Source organism: Lepisosteus platostomus, chromosome 4, assembly GCF_059453375.1.
Source record: "Lepisosteus platostomus isolate fLepPlt1 chromosome 4, fLepPlt1.hap1, whole genome shotgun sequence".
In the NCBI taxonomy this organism is placed as follows: Eukaryota; Metazoa; Chordata; class Actinopteri; order Semionotiformes; family Lepisosteidae; genus Lepisosteus; species Lepisosteus platostomus.
The window spans coordinates 76257017-76274789 of NC_142614.1; the positions used below are offsets into that span (position 1 = coordinate 76257017).

General features: G+C 52.4%; 1 protein-coding gene across 2 annotated transcripts in view; it reads left to right on the forward strand.

Annotated features, from left to right (window-relative positions):
- Positions 1 to 560: 560 nt before the first annotated feature.
- LOC148673874 (dedicator of cytokinesis protein 2-like) overlaps positions 561 to 17773 on the forward strand; it is a 260919-nt gene continuing 243706 nt past the window's right edge. The window contains exons 1-8 of one of the 2 annotated variants that reach the window (XM_088630801.1): positions 562 to 926; positions 8589 to 8672; positions 9462 to 9502; positions 10592 to 10647; positions 12499 to 12595; positions 13310 to 13458; positions 13827 to 13950; positions 14023 to 14174. In XM_088630801.1, coding sequence (XP_088486927.1) covers positions 884 to 926; positions 8589 to 8672; positions 9462 to 9502; positions 10592 to 10647; positions 12499 to 12595; positions 13310 to 13458; positions 13827 to 13950; positions 14023 to 14174 — 746 coding nt within the window. In that variant the 5' untranslated portion in view covers positions 562 to 883. Of the gene's footprint in view, positions 927 to 8588; positions 8673 to 9461; positions 9503 to 10591; positions 10648 to 12498; positions 12596 to 13309; positions 13459 to 13826; positions 14175 to 17773 lie in introns of both variants that reach the window. The other variant, XM_088630800.1, reaches the window with a different exon arrangement.

Below are 17773 nucleotides of genomic sequence, written 5' to 3' on the forward strand. Positions count from 1 at the left end.
GTGGATCACCCGCTAGTCACAGGAGTGATCGGAGCAAAGTACTGTAGTAAAGCACTTCCCTGCTGCTCTGAGCGCCTCGGTCCCAGTGTGTCAGGTGTTTGTCTGCATCCCCCTCTGTTGACGGTGTGTCCCTGCTTGCCCCCTGGCCCCTACCTGCCCCCTGCCTGTCCCCTGCGCATCCCCTACCTGCCCCCTGTACGTCCCCTACCTGCCCCCTGCGCGTTCCCCGCCTACCCCCTGCGCATCCCCTTCCTGCCCCCTGCCACCTACCTGCCCCCAGCCCCCTGCTCATCCCCTTCCTGCCCCCTACCTGCCCCCTACTGCCCTCTGTCTGCTCCCTGCCCGCCCCCTACGTGTCCCCTGCTTCCTGCCTGCTCCCTGCCTGTCCCCCGCCCCCTGCCCGCCCCCTGGCCCTTACCTACCCACTGCCCCCTGCCTGCTCCCTGCCCGCCCCCCCGAGGGAGAGGAGGGGTCTGGACTCTCTGCAGCTTTACCAGACGCGGTGTGTGCTGCCGATCTCTGCAGCCTCTCTCTCTCTCAGCGCGTCTGTGTGTCAGTGGTTTTCAGGAACCAAGCCCAGGTCACACACGCCACACATACTGGTTTCCTCATCGACACTGAGGCTGCGCCTGAGCACGAGGCGAACACAGGCAGCCCGACAGCGACAGAGCCACCGGAGAGACAGCCTGGAGCTCAGGAGTGCAGGGGAGTGAGACAGCACTGGAGTTCAGGAGTGCAGGAGTGACTGAGAGAGTGGAGCTCAGGAGTGCAGGAGTGGAGAGAGTGAGACAGCACTGGAGCTCAGGAGTGCTGGGGAGTGACAGTGAGAGGGTGAGACAGCACTGGAGGTCAGGAGGGCTAGGGAGTAACAGCAGCAGCAGAGATGGCTCCCTGGACCCTCACTACCAAGGAGAAATATGGAGTGGGTAAGTGGCCAGCTTCCCTGCAACTCGCCCTCCTCTCTCTCTTTCACTTCACTGCAGCTGAAAGGTGTTGTGTTACAGGAACAGATACAATTCATTTTTAAAGAAGTAAAACTGATGGATAAGTCACATGTTGCGAAGCTTTCTGAACTGACTGTTAGAGTTATAGCTTCTCCCCTGTCCACAGGTCTGGGGGGGCTGCAGGGCAGTTATACAGTAGATTCTCCCCCTGTCCACAGGTCTGGGGGGGCTGCAGGGCAGTTATACAGTAGATTCTCCCCCTGTCCACAGGTCTGGGGGGGCTGCAGGGCAGTTATACAGTAGATTCTCCCCCTGTCCACAGGTCTGGCGGGGCTGCAGGGCAGTTATACAGTAGATTCTCCCCCTGTCCACAGGTCTGGCGGGGCTGCAGGGGCACCTGGGCTGAGTGGCCCTTCTCTGCCCCAGCGAGGAGCTGCTGCTCCAGCCTGACCCACACAGCCCTGCTCCAATCCCTGTCAGAAAGCTACTGAGTGCGGCAGGCAGGACTGCACAGACGCTCCTGGACAGGAGCTCTCTGGGGTGCAGTGAGACTGACAGTAACCCAGCAGCACTCAGTTGGGTCAGGGCAGAGGGGTCTGGACAGGTGGACTGGGGGCAAGGTTTCAAGCTGACAAAATGTCCAAAGACCCTGCTTGCTCTGCCATATCAAGAGATGTCCTCTGTGGTTTAGGGGTGTTTCTGCAGACATCTAGGTGTTAGGCTTCTGAAGGTCTCTTTCTCACAGCTCTCTTGCTGGCTGTGTGGGAGGAGAGTGGGGGTGTGCGTTCAGTCCAATGTCTCTAGCTGGCTGTCTGAGAGAAGAGCTGGACAGTGTGTTCAGTCCAGTGTCTCTAGTTGGCTGTGTGGGAGAAGAGCTGGACAGTCTGTTCAGTCCAGTGTCTTTAGCTGGCTGTGTGGGAGGAGAGTGGGGGTGTGTGTTCAGTCCAATGTCTCTAGCTGGCTGTCTGAGAGAAGAGCTGGACAGTGTGTTCAGTCCAGTGTCTCTAGTTGGCTGTGTGGGAGAAGAGCTGGACAGTCTGTTCAGTCCAGTGTCTTTAGCTGGCTGTGTGGGAGGAGAGTGGGGGTGTGTGTTCAGTCCAGTGTCTCTAGCTGGCTGTGTAGGAGGAGAGCTGGGGAGTGTGTTCAGTCCAGTGTCTCTAGCTGGCTGTGTGGGAGAAGAGCTGGACAGTGTGTTCAGTCCAGTGTCTCGTCTTTTCCCTACTGTGGTTTTCCCTACTGTCACCATTTATTTACTCTACACTATTTCAAACAGATCTTCGAAAGAGTCATTTATAGTGTATTTTTATCCGTCTCTCTAGTAATAGCATATTGCACATATTTCCTGTCTGTCTGTCAGAGGAGAGCTGCTTTCTCAGTGTCCTGCTCTCCACCCAGCTGATCACAGGAAGATCACAAAGTCACAAACAGGAGGAGGCCATCTGACCTATCCTGCTCACTTAGTGGCAAGAAGGTCCGAGTCAGAGAATTCCATCCTCTTGGTTCCATGGAGTTACACCCCACTATCTGGCTGTGGGGCGGTTCGAGGTCCCACAATCCCTGATCTCAATATCGGTTTCTAGTTTCTTTTACATATTAAGTTAAGGCAACAATTGTTAGAACTGATCTAGCCAGCAGCCATATCACCCTGCAACTCCCTACAACTGGCAGCCCACTGAAGCTCAGCAGGTGTGAGCCTGGTCAGTACCTGGATGGGAGACCTCCTGGGAAAAACTAAGGTTGCTGCTGGAAGAGGTGTTAGTGGGGCCAGCAGGGGGCGCTCACCCTGCGGTCTGTGTGGGTCCTAATGCCCCAGTATAGTGATGGGGACACTATACTGTAAACAGGCGCCGTCCTTCGGATGAGACGTAAAACCGAGGTCCTGACTCTCTGTGGTCATTAAAAATCCCAGGGTCTCTCTTGAGAAGAGTAAGGGGTGTAACCCCAGTGTCCTGGCCAAATTTCCCATTGGCGTTTACCAATCATAGCCTCCTAATAATCCCCATCTATGAATTGGCTTCATTACTCTGCTCTCCTCCCCACTGATAGCTGGTGGCTGTCACACTATGGCTGCCGTCACATCATCCAGGTGGGGCTGCACATTACCTGTAAAGCACTTTGAGTGGAGTGTCAAGAAAAGTGTAAGCAATTATTTTTATTATTATCTAGAGGAAATTAGAAAGTGTGGAGCAGTCACTCAGCATGGATTGAGAACAGTCTGATCTTGCCTAACGTGTCAGAATTATTTGCACAAGTAAGAACAGCAATGGATATATTCAGAACATGCAGCACACACCCGTGTTTTTAGAATTCAGGAGGCTCTTGATAAAGCTCTACAAAAAAGATTAATTACAAAATGACAATCTGTAGATATTGGGTGAAATGTGTGTTTGCATTGAGGACCGCGGGACAGATAAGGGGTGAATTGGGGTCAAACTGGGGTGATGTAGTGAGTGGAGTACCATAAGGCACTGTGCTAGGACCACTGCTCATCCTAATTGATATCACCAGACTGGATCCTTGTAGAAGTAAAAAAACAGTCACGTTCGCTGATGATAACAAATCAGCAGCAGATTTTCAGCCGAATGAAATTCCAAATGATTTAGATACAATTTAAGAGGGGCAAACACTTGGCAGAGTGTGTCTGATCAAGACAAGAGCAGGTTTTTTATGCAAGTCGAAAAAAATCTATACGTGCAAAACTGAAAACAATGAGGTACTGTAGAAGAGGCTGTTTTTGAAAACACTTGGGTGTTGATGTTGACGCAACACTTTCATCTTCATGACACTGTAAGGAAGCAATTACAAAGGCAAGCAAAATGTTAGGATTTATAATGATAAATAACCTTTCTTATATAGCACCTTTAAAGGTGGCTTCTCAAAGTGCTTTACAGAACAACTACAATAACAAAGAAGTGCACAGTGAGAGGAGATAGTAGATGGGGGTATGGAATACAGCAGGAGCAAAGGGGTACTGTACACAACAGATCCAGTTCAGTAAAGGCCCTTCTGCAGAAGAAGGTTTTGAGTCTGGATTTGAAGGAGTTTAGAGAAGGTGACTCTCTAATATCCTTGGGGAGAGAGTTCCAGAGCTTGGGAGTATAACAGGGGAAGGCCCTGTCTCCCATACAATGTAGACGGGCTTGGGGGACAGTAAGGAGAGCAGAATTAGAAGAGCGAAGGTTGCGAGGTGGGGAGCAGGGCGATAATAGTTCAGACAGGTACTCAGGTGCCAAGCCACGCAGAGCCTTGTAGGTGAGCATGAGGATTTTAAAGTCGACACGAAACCTGACAGGAAGCCAGTGCAAGGACTCCAGGATAGGAGTAATGTGATCACTTGCACTAGACCTGGTCAGGATTCTGGCTGCTGAATTTTGGACAGACTGGAGTTTGCTCAGTGTGGATTTAGAAACACCAGCTAGAAGAGCATTACAGTAGTCAAATTGGGAGAGGACAAATATGTTGATCAGCTTTTCAGCCACAGTTAGAGATAACATAGGATATAGTCTGGCGATATTTCTGAGGTGAAAGAATGATGTTTTGACAATATGTTGCACATGTGGGTTGAATGTGAAGCTTGAATCAAATATCACTTTTCAATTTAGACTGAAGCTCAAGTGCAGTACCATCCACAGACAGGGTTACAGAATTGGCTTTACAGAGTTGATGGGGGTGTCAATAAGCATGACTTCAGTCTTGTCACAGTTCAGATTAAGGACATTTTGAGTCATCCATGTTTTTGTCAGAGATGCCATTCGATAAAATAGAGACGGCCACATCAGTGTCAGGTTTGGTAAGGATGTAGATTTTAGTATTGTCAGGATAGAAATGATAGTTGAGGCCATGTGATCTTAAACTGACCAAGTGGAAACATGTAAATGCTGAAGAGCAAGGGGCCCAGTATTGAGCCCTGAGGAACACCAGACTTAACAAGACCAATTTCAGACCTGTACCCATTAAGAGAGACAAAGTGACAGCGATCAGTGAGGTAAGACCTGAACCATTTGAGAGCAGTGTCAGAAACTGCAAACATAGTCTCAAGACTAGAAAGTAAGATATCATGGTCAACAGTGTCGAAAGCAGAATCAGAAGCTATCAGGAGATCGTTAGTGACTTTGACCAGGGAAGTTTCTGTGCTGAAGTTGTCAGAACAGAGATTGGAGGGGTTCGAAAAGGTTGTTTTCAATGAGGTGGTTATTTGTGTGTTTATGTGGTTATTTATGTTCTAGAATTGTGATGGATTGGACCCTACAGGATAGGAGAGACAGAAGGGTTAGGAATGTCTCTTGGTGGTTTAGTATTTCCTATTAAAAACAGAATCTCATCCGGACATTTCTTGAAGGAAATGATCAGGTTCAATCACAAGGCTGGGCAGTTTGTTCCAGACTCCTGCAGCCCTTTGAGTAAAGAAGTGCCTCCAGGTCTCTGTTTTTAATACCCTTCCATGTAGTTTCCGCTTGTGCTCTCTGGTTCACGTTTCACTGCTCATTCTGAAGGAAACTGCTGGGCTGTGTTGGAAGGTCTTTGAAGGTTTTGAACACCTGTAGTCTCTCTGTTCAAGTCTAAAGAGGTTCTGTCCTACAGCACTCGATAGTGGCTGCTCCCAGTTGCTGTGATCCGTGTGAATTAAAAGCTGCTAATTCGACTGAAGGGCTCTTCTCTCAGGCTGGGGATTGCAGACCTATGTACAGTATGTCATAACACTGATCTGTGCAATCTGCAAGACTGCATCACAAAGCAGGTCTGTAGCCGGCCCTTTCGCTCAGGAAGCGCTGAGTGTGGCTGAGGTCCATGTCCGACTCCTCTGCCCCTGCCCCTCAGGGTGAGCTTCCTGCGTCATCCCCTGGAGCCGCGTGAGCCACTCCTCTCGCGTGTCGAGCTCTGGCCATGTGAAAACACGTCTGGCCCTGGGCTGCTGAGGTCAGGAGAAGACCTGCCTGTTTTCACTGCCTGTTTCGCTGTGACTCGCGCTCTCACCAGTGTTCCATTTTATTTCTCCTGTTCTCTCTGGGAAATGTGCAAGACGAAATGCAGAGGTATGGGGTCGGGTGACGTGTGTCTGCTGCCTGCTCACTGACACTGCCGTGCCTGTGTCTGCTCTGCGGACCTGCTGGCCTGCTGGGGGTCACAGGACCTGCCACGGGGCACGAAAGGAGCGATTAAGTCCAGACGTGTTGGACTGCACTGATGTCATGTCTGAGCTGCTTGGGCACAATGTCACAGTCCCGTCCCGCTGGCCAGGGTCCCAGCACTGCGCACAGCCCAGGTCAGCGCTCCTGTCACACCTGCTGTTGAATACAGCGCCTCTCCATGGCGGCTGCCACACCAATCCCTGGTACTGGCTGCACGCCTGGTGTGAGTTCTCATCATGGCCCTTGTTGCCAGTGGGAGTGCTGGCAGGGCGGGCCGGGGTACAGCAGGCGCTCTGGACATTGTCAGATGCTGCAGTGACATTTACCTTCACCGCTGTCCCTCTGCTTGACCACAGCACGATCTGTGGCCTGTGAGACGCATTGCAGTACAGTACACTTCTCACCCACACACACACAGACAGGAGAAGTGACACTGCACACACACACAGACAGAAGCATTGACACTGCACACACACACACAGACAGGAGCAGTGACACTGCACAAACACACACACACACAGACAGAAGCATTGACACTGCACACACACACGGACAGGAGCAGTGACACTGCACACACACACACACACACACACACACACACACACACAGGACACTGACACTGCACACACACACAGACAGGACCACTGACTGCACACACACACACATACAGGAGCAATGACACTGCACACACACACAGACAGGAGCATTGACACTGCACACACACACAGACAGGAGCTGCACATGCATGCACACACAAACACAGACAAACAGACACCAGCTTTAGACAGCACAAACATAGACACACAGGCATGAGTACTAATGCTGCATACAACATCACAAGCACAGACACAAACCAAAAAACGCGCACAGATACCCAGCGGCTGAACACCGCTGACACCAAACACACATGCTTAGACACATGCACTCCACACGCCACAGTCCTGTGCGAAAGGCAGTGCTGTCTCTGTGGCTGCTGTCAGCACTGTGCCTCCGGGCTCTCAGACAGGTCTGGAGTAGCATGGAAACAAACACTGAAAGATTATGCAACAGAGCTCGGAGCTCTACCCCGATTCTGATCAGCACAGAGAAAAACAGAAGTTCTGGCAGAGCTGAGTCACTGAGAGTGATAAGGGGGGAGGAAGTCGGTGTTAGTTTGATCATGTTAGATATTTTACTAGCTTTTTCATTTCGTTTCCAAACTGCTTGTGCCTGCCTGTGTGTTGCGGATCGCTCACTGGCGGGGCAGCCAGCAGCCCAGCCCTGCTGCACACAGGGTCTCTGGGATGGATGACTCTGGTTGTGGTTGTGGTGCCCTGGTTACCAACGGCTCTTCCGCCACATGAAAGGCTGATGGTCAGGAAGTCTCTGGCAGAGGAAGTGAGTGTTGCTCCACGCTGAGCTGTGCGTGGGAGACGTCACTCTGCCTCTCTGCTCTCCTCCAGGGGGCTGGGATGTCTTCTGACAAGCTCTGCCACTTTAAAATGAGCCCTTCACAAGACTGTGAAACAACACCCAGCAGGAAAGGGAGAACGTTCACAGGACACTGGACACTGAGGACAGTTACTGTGACTCTGGACAGTGGACACCGAGGACAGTTACTGTGACTCTGGACAGTAGACACTAAAGACAGTTACTGTCTCTCTGGACACTAGACACTGAAGACAGTTACTGTGACTCTGGACAGTGGACACTGAAGACAGTTACTGTCTCTATGGACACTGGACACTGAGGACAGTTACTGTCAGTCTGGACACTGCACACTTGGAGGTGTTAACCGATGAGGCATCTCTTTATCTGAATTCCCATTAAGACAAAGGACAGTTACTGTGGGTCTGGACACTGCACACTGAGGACAGTCACTGTCTCTCTGGACACTGGACACCGAGGACAGTTACTGTCACTCTGGACAGCGGACACTGAAGACAGTTACTGTGAATCTGGACAGTAGACACTAAAGACAGTTACTGTCTCTCTGGACACTGCACACTGAGGACAGTTACTGTGACTCTGGACACTGGACACTGAGGACAGTTACTGTCAGTCTGGACACTGAGGACAGTTACTGTGACTCTGGACACTGGGCACTGAGGACAGGGGTTCCTGGGGCTCCTGGGGGGTCGAGGACAGGGGGGGCTCCTGGGGATCCTGGGGTCAAGGACGGGGGGGTTGGGGACAAGGGGTGCTCCTGGGGGGTTGAGGACGGGGGGGGGCTCCTGGGGGGATCACTGGGGGTTGGGGATGGGGGAGGTTCTTGGGGTTCCTGGAGCTACTGGGAGGGTCGGGGACAGGGGGCTCCTGGGGCTCCTGGGGGTCGAAGACAGGGGGGCTCCTGGGGGGGGTCACTGGGGGTTGGGGATGGGGGAGGTTCTTGGGGTTCCTGGAGCTCCTGGGAGGGTTGGGGACAGGGGGGGCTCCTGGGGCTCAGACTCAGACAAGTCTAAGCTTTGGGGACAGCACAGTTCTGGTCACAAGTAAACAGCTCTGTCCTGCTCTCCCTGTGCGCTGTTCTCCACAGCCATCTGGAACTTCCCCGGGAAGGAGCAGCACTGTCTCCCCCTGCAGGCGGGAGACACCGTGTACATCCTGGAGCTCTGTGAAGGTAGGCAGTGCACACTGGTGCTGGAGAGTCAGCAGGACCCACAGCAGCCCAGGCTGTCAGGCTGTGGAGGAAGTGGGTCTTTCAGAAGCCTCCAGCCCCACAGTGCAGATCAGCTTTCACTCCCGCTGCTATGAAGCTTGAGGTCATGACACTCGCTCAAAGCCAAAATCCGAAAAAGAATTAGATAATTACCATGAATGAAAAGTAGATTGCATGAAAGTCTTTTAGTAGATTGCATGAAAGATTGCAGAAGTATTTTAAACCCTTTGCTGTAGCAATTGTAATAATTGAGGTGAGCAAAATTAGCTTAACGAGCCACACAATTAGCTGGGTGGCCTCTGTGTGCAGTAACAGCTGTGTGCATGATTTCAGAATAAATGCAAAACAGCTCAGGTAGAAAGCTGAGGAAACACACTGATGAGGAGAAGGGTGTGAAAACAGTTCCCTGAACATGTGAAGGTGATCATTAAGAGGTCTGGGCAGCTGTACCAGGAGCTACTACAGCTCACTGACCTCTGCGCCAGTGAGGAAGACAGGAAGGAGAGGATGTCACAGAGAAGGTCCAGCAGGGAGCTGCATCAGCATGGATAGACTGCAAAGGAACAAGTAAAGGTTTATTCTAGCTGAAAAGAAAAGAGACACAACATTTCGGCTGTGGAGCCTTCTTCAGGAGTTTGACACCTTCAGGCGTTGTGTCTCCTTTCTTTTCAAACTTTGTCTTGTTCCGATGTCACAGAGAGCTCTGCTCTGTCTCTGTGACATCGCTCTTTCTCTCTGTCTCTCCCTCAGGGTGGTACAGAGGCTACACTCTGAAGAACAGGGCTGTCTGGGTAAGACTCCTGAACTCCTCTCGTGTGTGGGAGTGGGTGGGTGTTTGTGTGTTGTGTGATGTGTGTGACATGAGTCCATACACACAGACTCAGTCCTTCCTTAGTCCCATTGTGAACAGCTTATGTCACCCTGTAGAAACAGAAAAGTTTTAATTCAATCCTCCAGATGTCAGACACCAGGGTTCATTCAGAGCAGGAAAGATGAGGAAGCAGTGACTGGAAGTTGCTTCTAAACGATGTTTTGCAGTTCCTCGCCAGGCTTGTGGAGTCTCTGCAGCAGTGACGAGTGATACAATGCCTTTTCCCTTGGCTGGCTCATGGACCGTGCTCTGAGCCCGATCTCACTGGTTAGCACAGTGAAACCAGAGCAAACACCAGCCACTCTGGCCAGGGGACCCCCCGCAGGGGACCCCACACCTGCTGGTTTGAGTTCCGCTGAGCTATTTCAGTAACTGAACCAACAAGCTGACTGATAATTTTGGAGACAAGTTGCCAAATCCTGGAGAGGTTCAGTTACCTCTGAAACAGTAGTATAAACAGAGAAAGAGTTCAAGTGACTCCTGTTGTAAGTCTCTGAGCCCCAAACCCCGAACCCCGAACCCTGTGAGGACAGTCTGTCAGAGGAGGAAACCAGGAACTTTTTGTTTAAGCCATACTCTAACTCAATCCTTCACTCACGGACACACAACCGAAATCACCACACTGCACACAGGACACACAATCAACAACACCACACTGCACACAGGACACACAACTGTAATCACCACACTGCACACTGGACACACAATCAACAACATCACACTGCACACAGGACTCACAATCAACAACACCACACTGCACACAGGACACACAACTGAAATCACCACACTGCGCACTGGACACACAATCAACAACATCACACTGCACACAGGACTCACAATCAACAACATCACACTGCACACAGGACGCACAATCCCAGCATTTCTCTGGTCTTGCCCAGAGCACTACGCCTGCCGCGGGGTCAGATCCGCTGCCTGTGCGAGACCAGGGCCGACTGCGCGAGATCCTTCTGTTCAGCGCTGACACTCATCTCCTCCCTCTCATTCCCAGGGGATTTTCCCAGCTTCCTTCATCCAGCTGAAGAACGCGCGGGTGGAGGTGAAGGGGTAGGTGCTCAGTGGGTGGGTGAAGTCAGAGACCGCTGGCGACCAGCAGACTCCCACCTCTTGGCTGTCTGCTGTATGGAGCTGGAGCCCAGTCCCCATGTCCCGTCTGTCCTGAAGGGGGCGCCGGAGCCCAGTCCCCATGTCCCGTCTGTCCTGAAGGGGGCGCCGGAGCCCAGTCCCCGTGTCCCGTCTGTCCTGAAGGGGGCGCCGGAGCCCAGTCCCCGTGTCCCGTCTGTCCTGAAGGGGGCGCCGGAGCCCAGTCCCCGTGTCCCGTCTGTCCTGAAGGGGGCGCTAAAGGAACAGGTGCACTGGAGACCTGTGAAGTCAGCAGTAATCACCGGAACACAGAGGAGAGAAATAACAGAGGCGTCTGAAAATATCTTGTGCGCCTCAGCTCAATAAGCAACAGGCGGAGGGCTTCATGCATTTCTGATATATCTTCTGAGACAGAAATAGGGGTGTGCAATAAACCCGTGGGTCTGCAAACCACAAGCGTTCAAGCGTCTGAAAGTCTCAGGCGCATGTGCAGGTCTAAAACTACAGCGTCTAAATTTACACTGTGTGCTGCGCAGCAGGGCTGGTGCGTCTGATAGCAGAGGAAGATACCTCTGAGCTCACTGGGCAGACCTGGAGTCGCAGGGCTGGCAGGTTCATGTCCGCCTGCAGGCTCTGACAGGGAGCGTCTTGTGCGGGGGGCGGTGGGGCTCTTCCACATGCTCACCATGTCCGCTGCTCGAGCCTGGCCTGGGCCAGCCCCCCTGAGGAGGCACAGGGCCTGCTGTCCCCCGTCAGCTTGACACTCGCCCTCACCTCAGCGATGTGTCTGGGAGGAGCCCCCAGGCGCCCATGCCTACATGACAGAACCATTCAAACCAGATCTAGAAGCTGCTACAAACTGATATCATGGTGATTCGTGCAAGCAAGCAGGCTGGGGATTACACAGTTGTTACAGGACTGTGTAAATTGCTCAGGAAAGACAAGAGGAGGAGGAGTGACATTGAATGCTGGAGAAAGTTCACGCAGAGCCTGCCCTGAATCCCAGTGACATTGGCTTGAGGTGCTCAGGGCCTGACCAGAGACCAGTCCTTCAGGCCAGTGGGGTCAGACCCATAAACACTAGCTTCACCTGCCCTCTGATGGACACAGTTCATAATGCTCTTATTTACACATTTTATTTGCTCAACCATAATGTTAATGAGTGTCTAGTTTCCTCCAGAGTGAAGGAGCAGGTCTGGGAGACACTGGGCCAGCTAGTAGAAATCTTCACAGTGGATGAATGGATCTATGAGAAATCCTAGCGATGTTAAACCTGCAAAGACAGCTCACATGCCAATAGAACAAAACACACAGCCTGTAGAAGAAACTGGAAATACTCGGCTGTCCATTTCACACGAGATGATATAAAATGATAAAATATTTGTTTATGGGACGTTCAGCGCAGGAGGGGGAAGATGATCTAATTAGGCGGCAGCTTGAATCCTGACCAGGTCTAGTGCAAGTGATCACATTACTCCTGTCCTGGAGTCCTTGCACTGGCTTCCTGTCAAGTTTTGCGTCAACTTTAAAATCCTCATGCTCATCTACAAGGCTCTGCTTGGCTTGGCACCTTGGTACCTGTCTGAGCTGCTATCGTCCTGCTCCCCACCTCACAACCTTCTCTCTTCTAATTCTGCTCTCCTTTTCTGTCCCCAAGCCCGTCTGCACTCTAGGAGTGATGGGGCTTTTCCTGCTGTACCCCAAAGCTCTGGAACTCGTGCCTCAAGCTCAAAGACCCCTCTCTCTGCATTTACAGGAGAGCACCATCCCCAGTGAGCTCCCCTGCTCACAGACCCCGTCTCTCTCTCTCCACAGGAATAGGGAGACCATCATTCCTAGTGAGCTCCCTCTGGCCCAGGAGATCACCTGCACGCTGAGAGAGTGGGCAGCCAACTGGAAACAGAGCTACCTGGTCAGTCTGGATGCCTGCTGTGTGTCTGACCTGCTGTCTGTGTGCTGTATTTCCAAGGGACACAGAGGGTGGGCAGACTTATTTTTTAATATAGTCCTCCTGCACATCCTCACAGGGTGCCATGTCTGTGGATGAAACATTAAACTGAAACTGAAACAGAAGGGTGGTCAGTACAGATCTCAGGACACAGCCTGTTAGAGTAGGGGTGTCCGGACTGCTGGTCTGTACAGATCTTCTCAATCTGGTGAAGACCAGACTCCACACACTGGGAGACAGAGTCTTCTCACTGTGCTGAAGACCAGACTCCACACACTGGGAGACAGAGTCTTCTCACTGTGCTGAAGACCAGACTCCACACACTGGGAGACAGTCTTCTCACTGTGCTGAAGACCAGACTCCACACACTGGGAGACAGTGTCTTCTCACTGTGCTGAAGACCAGACTCCACACACTGGGAGACAGTCTTCTCACTGTGCTGAAGACCAGACTCCACACACTGGGAAACAGTGTCTTCTCACTGTGCTGAAGACCAGACTCCAGGCAGTGACAGATCCTCTCGTTCATCCTCTATCGGAGACTCCACAGTAGCCATTGCAGACACCACTAAACTGTAGTTTAGCTTCACTTACAGTTTTGCTTTGAGCTTCCTGGAGACCAGTCCTGAGCGAAGCTGTGTTGGAAGCTGGTGGAAGGGCTCGTGTGCTCCCCCTGCAGGACGGGCGGGGCCAGCTGTTCCACCGGGTGGGCGCGATGATGTGTGAGCTGATTGAGAGGCGGAGCCAGCTGCAGTCAGGGACGCTGTCCAAGGACAAGCTGCTGGAGCTGCAGCAGCAGGTCACCTCCCAGATTGACCAGGGCAACCGGTACGTTCACCCAGACTGACCACTCTCCTCTCTGACTGACTATTCACTCGTCAGACTGACCACTTCAAACACTCAGATGTTAGAATGACCACTCATCCATCTGAGCTGTGCCTCTGACCCTTGACTCTCCCTCTGACCCCTCTGACCCCTCTGACCCGTGACTCTCCCTCTGACCCCTCTGACCCCTCTGACCCGTGACTCTCCCTCTGACCCCTCTGACCTGTGACTCTCTCTCTGACCCCTCTGACCCCTCTGACCTGTAACCCTTTCTCTGACCCCTCTGACCCTTCTGACCTGTGACCCTTTCTCTGACCCCTCTGACCCTTCTGACCTGTGACCCTTTCTCTGAACTGTGCCTCTGTTTGCAGGCTGTTGAAGTTGGACCTGGTGGTCCGCGGGCCGGAGGGTACGGTTCTGAACCCAGATAGCACCAGCTTGGTCAGCCTGTACAGAGCTCACCGGGACACCAGCCTCCGCACTGAGCAGCATTGTGTAAGTGTGAGAGCTGACGGCCGGTCAGCGCGAGGGCCGGCCCTTCCGCCTGACCCCCCTCCCTCTCCGCAGGTCCAGTCGGAGGGAGGAGCGCAGAAGGTCCCGCAGCTCTCGTCCCCCATGCGCAGCCTCTTCCTGTCCGTGAGGAACTTCGTGTGCCGGGTGGGCGAGGAGACAGAGCTCTACATGTCTCTGCACGATCCCGCGGAGCAGAGAGCCATCAGGTGAGACCCAGGCCAGCCCGCTGTATCCTTGTAACATACCCTAAAGCACCTCTCTGAAGTCGTGGTTGCACCAGGTTCCTGGACCAAGACGTTACTAAAACTCAAACCAGCAAGACAGACCTAATGGTTGTGACATCTGCTGGTTGGAGGAAGATGTGGACTTCACACTGTTGCCACTAGAGGGCAGCCTTAGTCCAGGTGTTCGAGATGCCTCCATACCGGGTGGCTCTGTGTTGTTCAGAGGAGGCAGAGATCAAGCCAACAGTCTTTCATAGTTCAAATCATGTTAGCGGCACAGAGAAGAGCGACAGTGAAAGGAAGGATTGCAGACAAGAGGAGGCCAATAAGGCCTCAGTCACAGGGCTGGGAAGACTGTTACAGACACCCACAACATTTCCTATTTTTCTATCTAAAGAAATTATATTTTACCTATCAGGTACAGCCTGCATCCTTGTTTCAGTACACATAGATAACACTATCTATATCCCCAAGGATTTTAAATACTTGAAGCAAATCTGACCATTTCCTTTGTTGCTGAGTGAGGAAATGTAGCTGTATATGACAATCCCCTGAGACCAATAACCATTCCTGTTGCTCTTCTTCAAACTCTTACTAAGTTTGTATGTTCTCTCTGTGTTTGTGTGGGTTTCCTCTGGGTGCGATTGGATTAATGTTGGATTAATTGGCCTCTGGGAAAACTGGCCATGGCGTGAATGTGTGTGAGTGTGTCTGAGTGTGTGAGTGTGTGAGTGTGCGAGTGTGTGAGTGTGCGAGTGTGCGAGTGTGCGAGTGTGTCTGAGTGTCTGAGTGTGTGAGTGTGTGAGGGTATGAGGGTGTGTGTGTGTGAGTGTGTCTGAGTGTGTGAGTGTGCGAGTGTGCGAGTGTGCGAGTGTGTCTGAGTGTGTGAGTGTGTGAGGGTATGAGGGTGTGTGTGTGTGAGTGTGTCTGAGTGTGTGAGTGTGCGAGTGTGCGAGTGTGCGAGTGTGTCTGAGTGTCTGAGTGTCTGAGTGTCTGAGTGTGTGAGTGTGTGAGTGTGTGAGGGTATGAGGGTGTGTGTGTGTGTGTGAGTGTATGAGTGTGTGAGTGTGAGTGAGTGTGCGAGTGTGTGTGTGAGTGTGTGAGTGTGTGAATGTGTCTGTCTGAGTGTGTGTGAGTGTGTGTGTGTGTCTGAGTGTGTGAGTCTGTCTGAGTGTGTGAGTGTGCGAGTGTGCGAGTGTGTCTGAGTGTCTGAGTGTGTGAGTGTGTGAGGGTATGAGGGTGTGTGTGAGTGTGTCTGAGTGTGTGAGTGTGTGAGTGTGTGAGTGTGCGAGTGTGGGAGTGTGAGAGTGTGTCTGAGTGTCTGAGTGTCTGAGTGTGTGAGTGTGCGAGTGTGCGAGTGTGTCTGAGTGTCTGAGTGTGTGAGTGTGAGGGTATGAGGGTGTGTGTGTGTGTGAGTGTATGAGTGTGTGAGTGTGAGTGAGTGTGCGAGTGTGTGTGTGAGTGTGTGAGTGTGTGAATGTGTCTGTCTGAGTGTGTGTGAGTGTGAGTGTGTGAGTGTGTCTGAGTGTCTGAGTGTGTGAGTCTGTCTGAGTGTCTGAGTGTCTGAGTGTCTGAGTGTGTGAGTGTGTCTGAGTGTGTGAGTGTGTGAATGTGTCTGTCTGAGTGTGTGTGAGTGTGAGTGTGTGAGTGTGTCTGAGTGTCTGAGTGTGTGAGTCTGTCTGAGTGTGTGAGTCTGTCTGAGTGTCTGAGTGTGTGAGTGTGTCTGAGTGTCTGAGTGTCTGAGTGTATGAGTGTGTGAGTGTGTCTGAGTGTGTCTGAGTGTGTGAAATTGTGAGTGTGTCTGTCTGAGTGTGTGTGAGTGTGTGAGTGTGTCTGAGTGTGTGAGTGTGTCTGAGTGTGTGAGGACTCCAGCCCCCCCATGACCCTGTACTGGATGGAATGGTTAGTTAAAGAAATCCCATACTATCTGAACAATTCCTGAGATGGAGGAAAACTCCTCTAAATATGTTTTTTACATGTTGCATTTATACTGTACATTAATACAGTGGCCTTAGGTTCTTGCACTTTGTTCCTTATGCTTGTAGCCCTGAGGTATGAGCACTTTTGAATGGTGGGAGTGTTGCTTGTTTGAGGTCTGTACTCAGTGTTGCCCTGGGCTTTCCTGATCCACCAGAATTGCCCTGTTGTGAGCTGCCTGCCCACAGTTCCCCAGCTGAAATACTCCTGAACTACTCCACACAAACTCCCCCAGTACAGCTGCGCCCCTTGGTTCAGGCGCCCCCTGTCCTGCCTGAACAGTCCCACTGTTCCAGAAGGACCCCAGTGCCCCAAAATCTAAACCCCTCTTCTCTGCACCAGTCCTTCAGCCTCATGTTCTATCTCTGTACCTCCTGCTTTTCCGAATTGCTGCAGTGTGGCATAGGGGCCAGTAGGGGGAGCTGCTGCCTTTTGTGCTGCGGCAGTGCTGCTGAACAGTGTGCAGGACCTGACTTGTCCTGTAGAATAATGACCTGGAGCTCCTGTTGGGAATCGCTGCAGAGCGACTTGAAGCCAAAGGCAATCTGCTCGCTGCTCATCTCCAGAAGCCCGTATGAATATGCAGTTTGACCTCCTTGGTGTCAGGAACAGATCCTCCTCAGACGAGTGTGGAGACACCTTATGCCTCCAAAACCTTGAAGATTCAGCACTCACATGCAAAAACACGGGCCAATTTCCAGCTCCTGGATGATCTGGTAGACTGTTCAATCCCTCCTCCAGCACCCGAGACCAACTGGACTCCAGGTGTGAGGGGAGCCGGAGAGCTGACTGGGCTGCAGAGGCCACAGTCCTGCCACTGCAGCCCGGGTGTGAAGCTGAATCAAGGACCCTCTCTCTCGCAATACCTGCATTCAGAAACAACCAAATGAGAACTGGCCATCTGCTACAGTGTACATGTTTGGTTGTTTGGGAGCTGTTATGGTTTCCCAAAGACTACACCATCGGTCGTGGTGGTGTGCATCGTCTGCCCCACAGCCCCGGCGTCCTGGGTTAGATTCAGGCCCTGTGGACCTGTCCGTGGTGAGTCTGCCTGTTCTTCCTGTGCTGGTGTGGGTGTTGCCTCCCAGAGGTATGCAGGTGAGGACTGATGGCTTCTCCTGGGATTTGCCCCCCTGAATAAGGTGGCAGGGCTCATGGGGGAGTGGGGTTAGCCCAGCCCCCTGTTTGCAGACCACTCGTCTGCACCACCCCAGTTCTCCACCGCTGACTGGGCCGCGAGTCCGGCCCAGAACTAGGCCTGTTCTGAGGTTAGTTAAGACAGTCGGATCCGGGGAGGTTTGGGAAGAGGGAATCGGGCTGATCAGAGCCACAGCCTGACTCTCCACAGGTCAGATGTGCCCCTGAGCTGAGCTGCTGCTCCGGCTGTCTCCACGGAGAGGCGCCCTGTCTCCCACAGCCGGGGTGTCACGTGAGTGAGAGTGTGCCGGGGGAGCAGGCGGAGGGCACCAGGCAGGATGTAAGACTTCTACTTGCCCAGCAGGGGGTGCCCGCTCTGAGCTGCTGGGGGGAGTCCTTGGTTTCAGAGTGTGCACCAGGGACCGCTGGGATACTTCAGTGATTTTTCAGCCGGGTGGCTGAGCCCA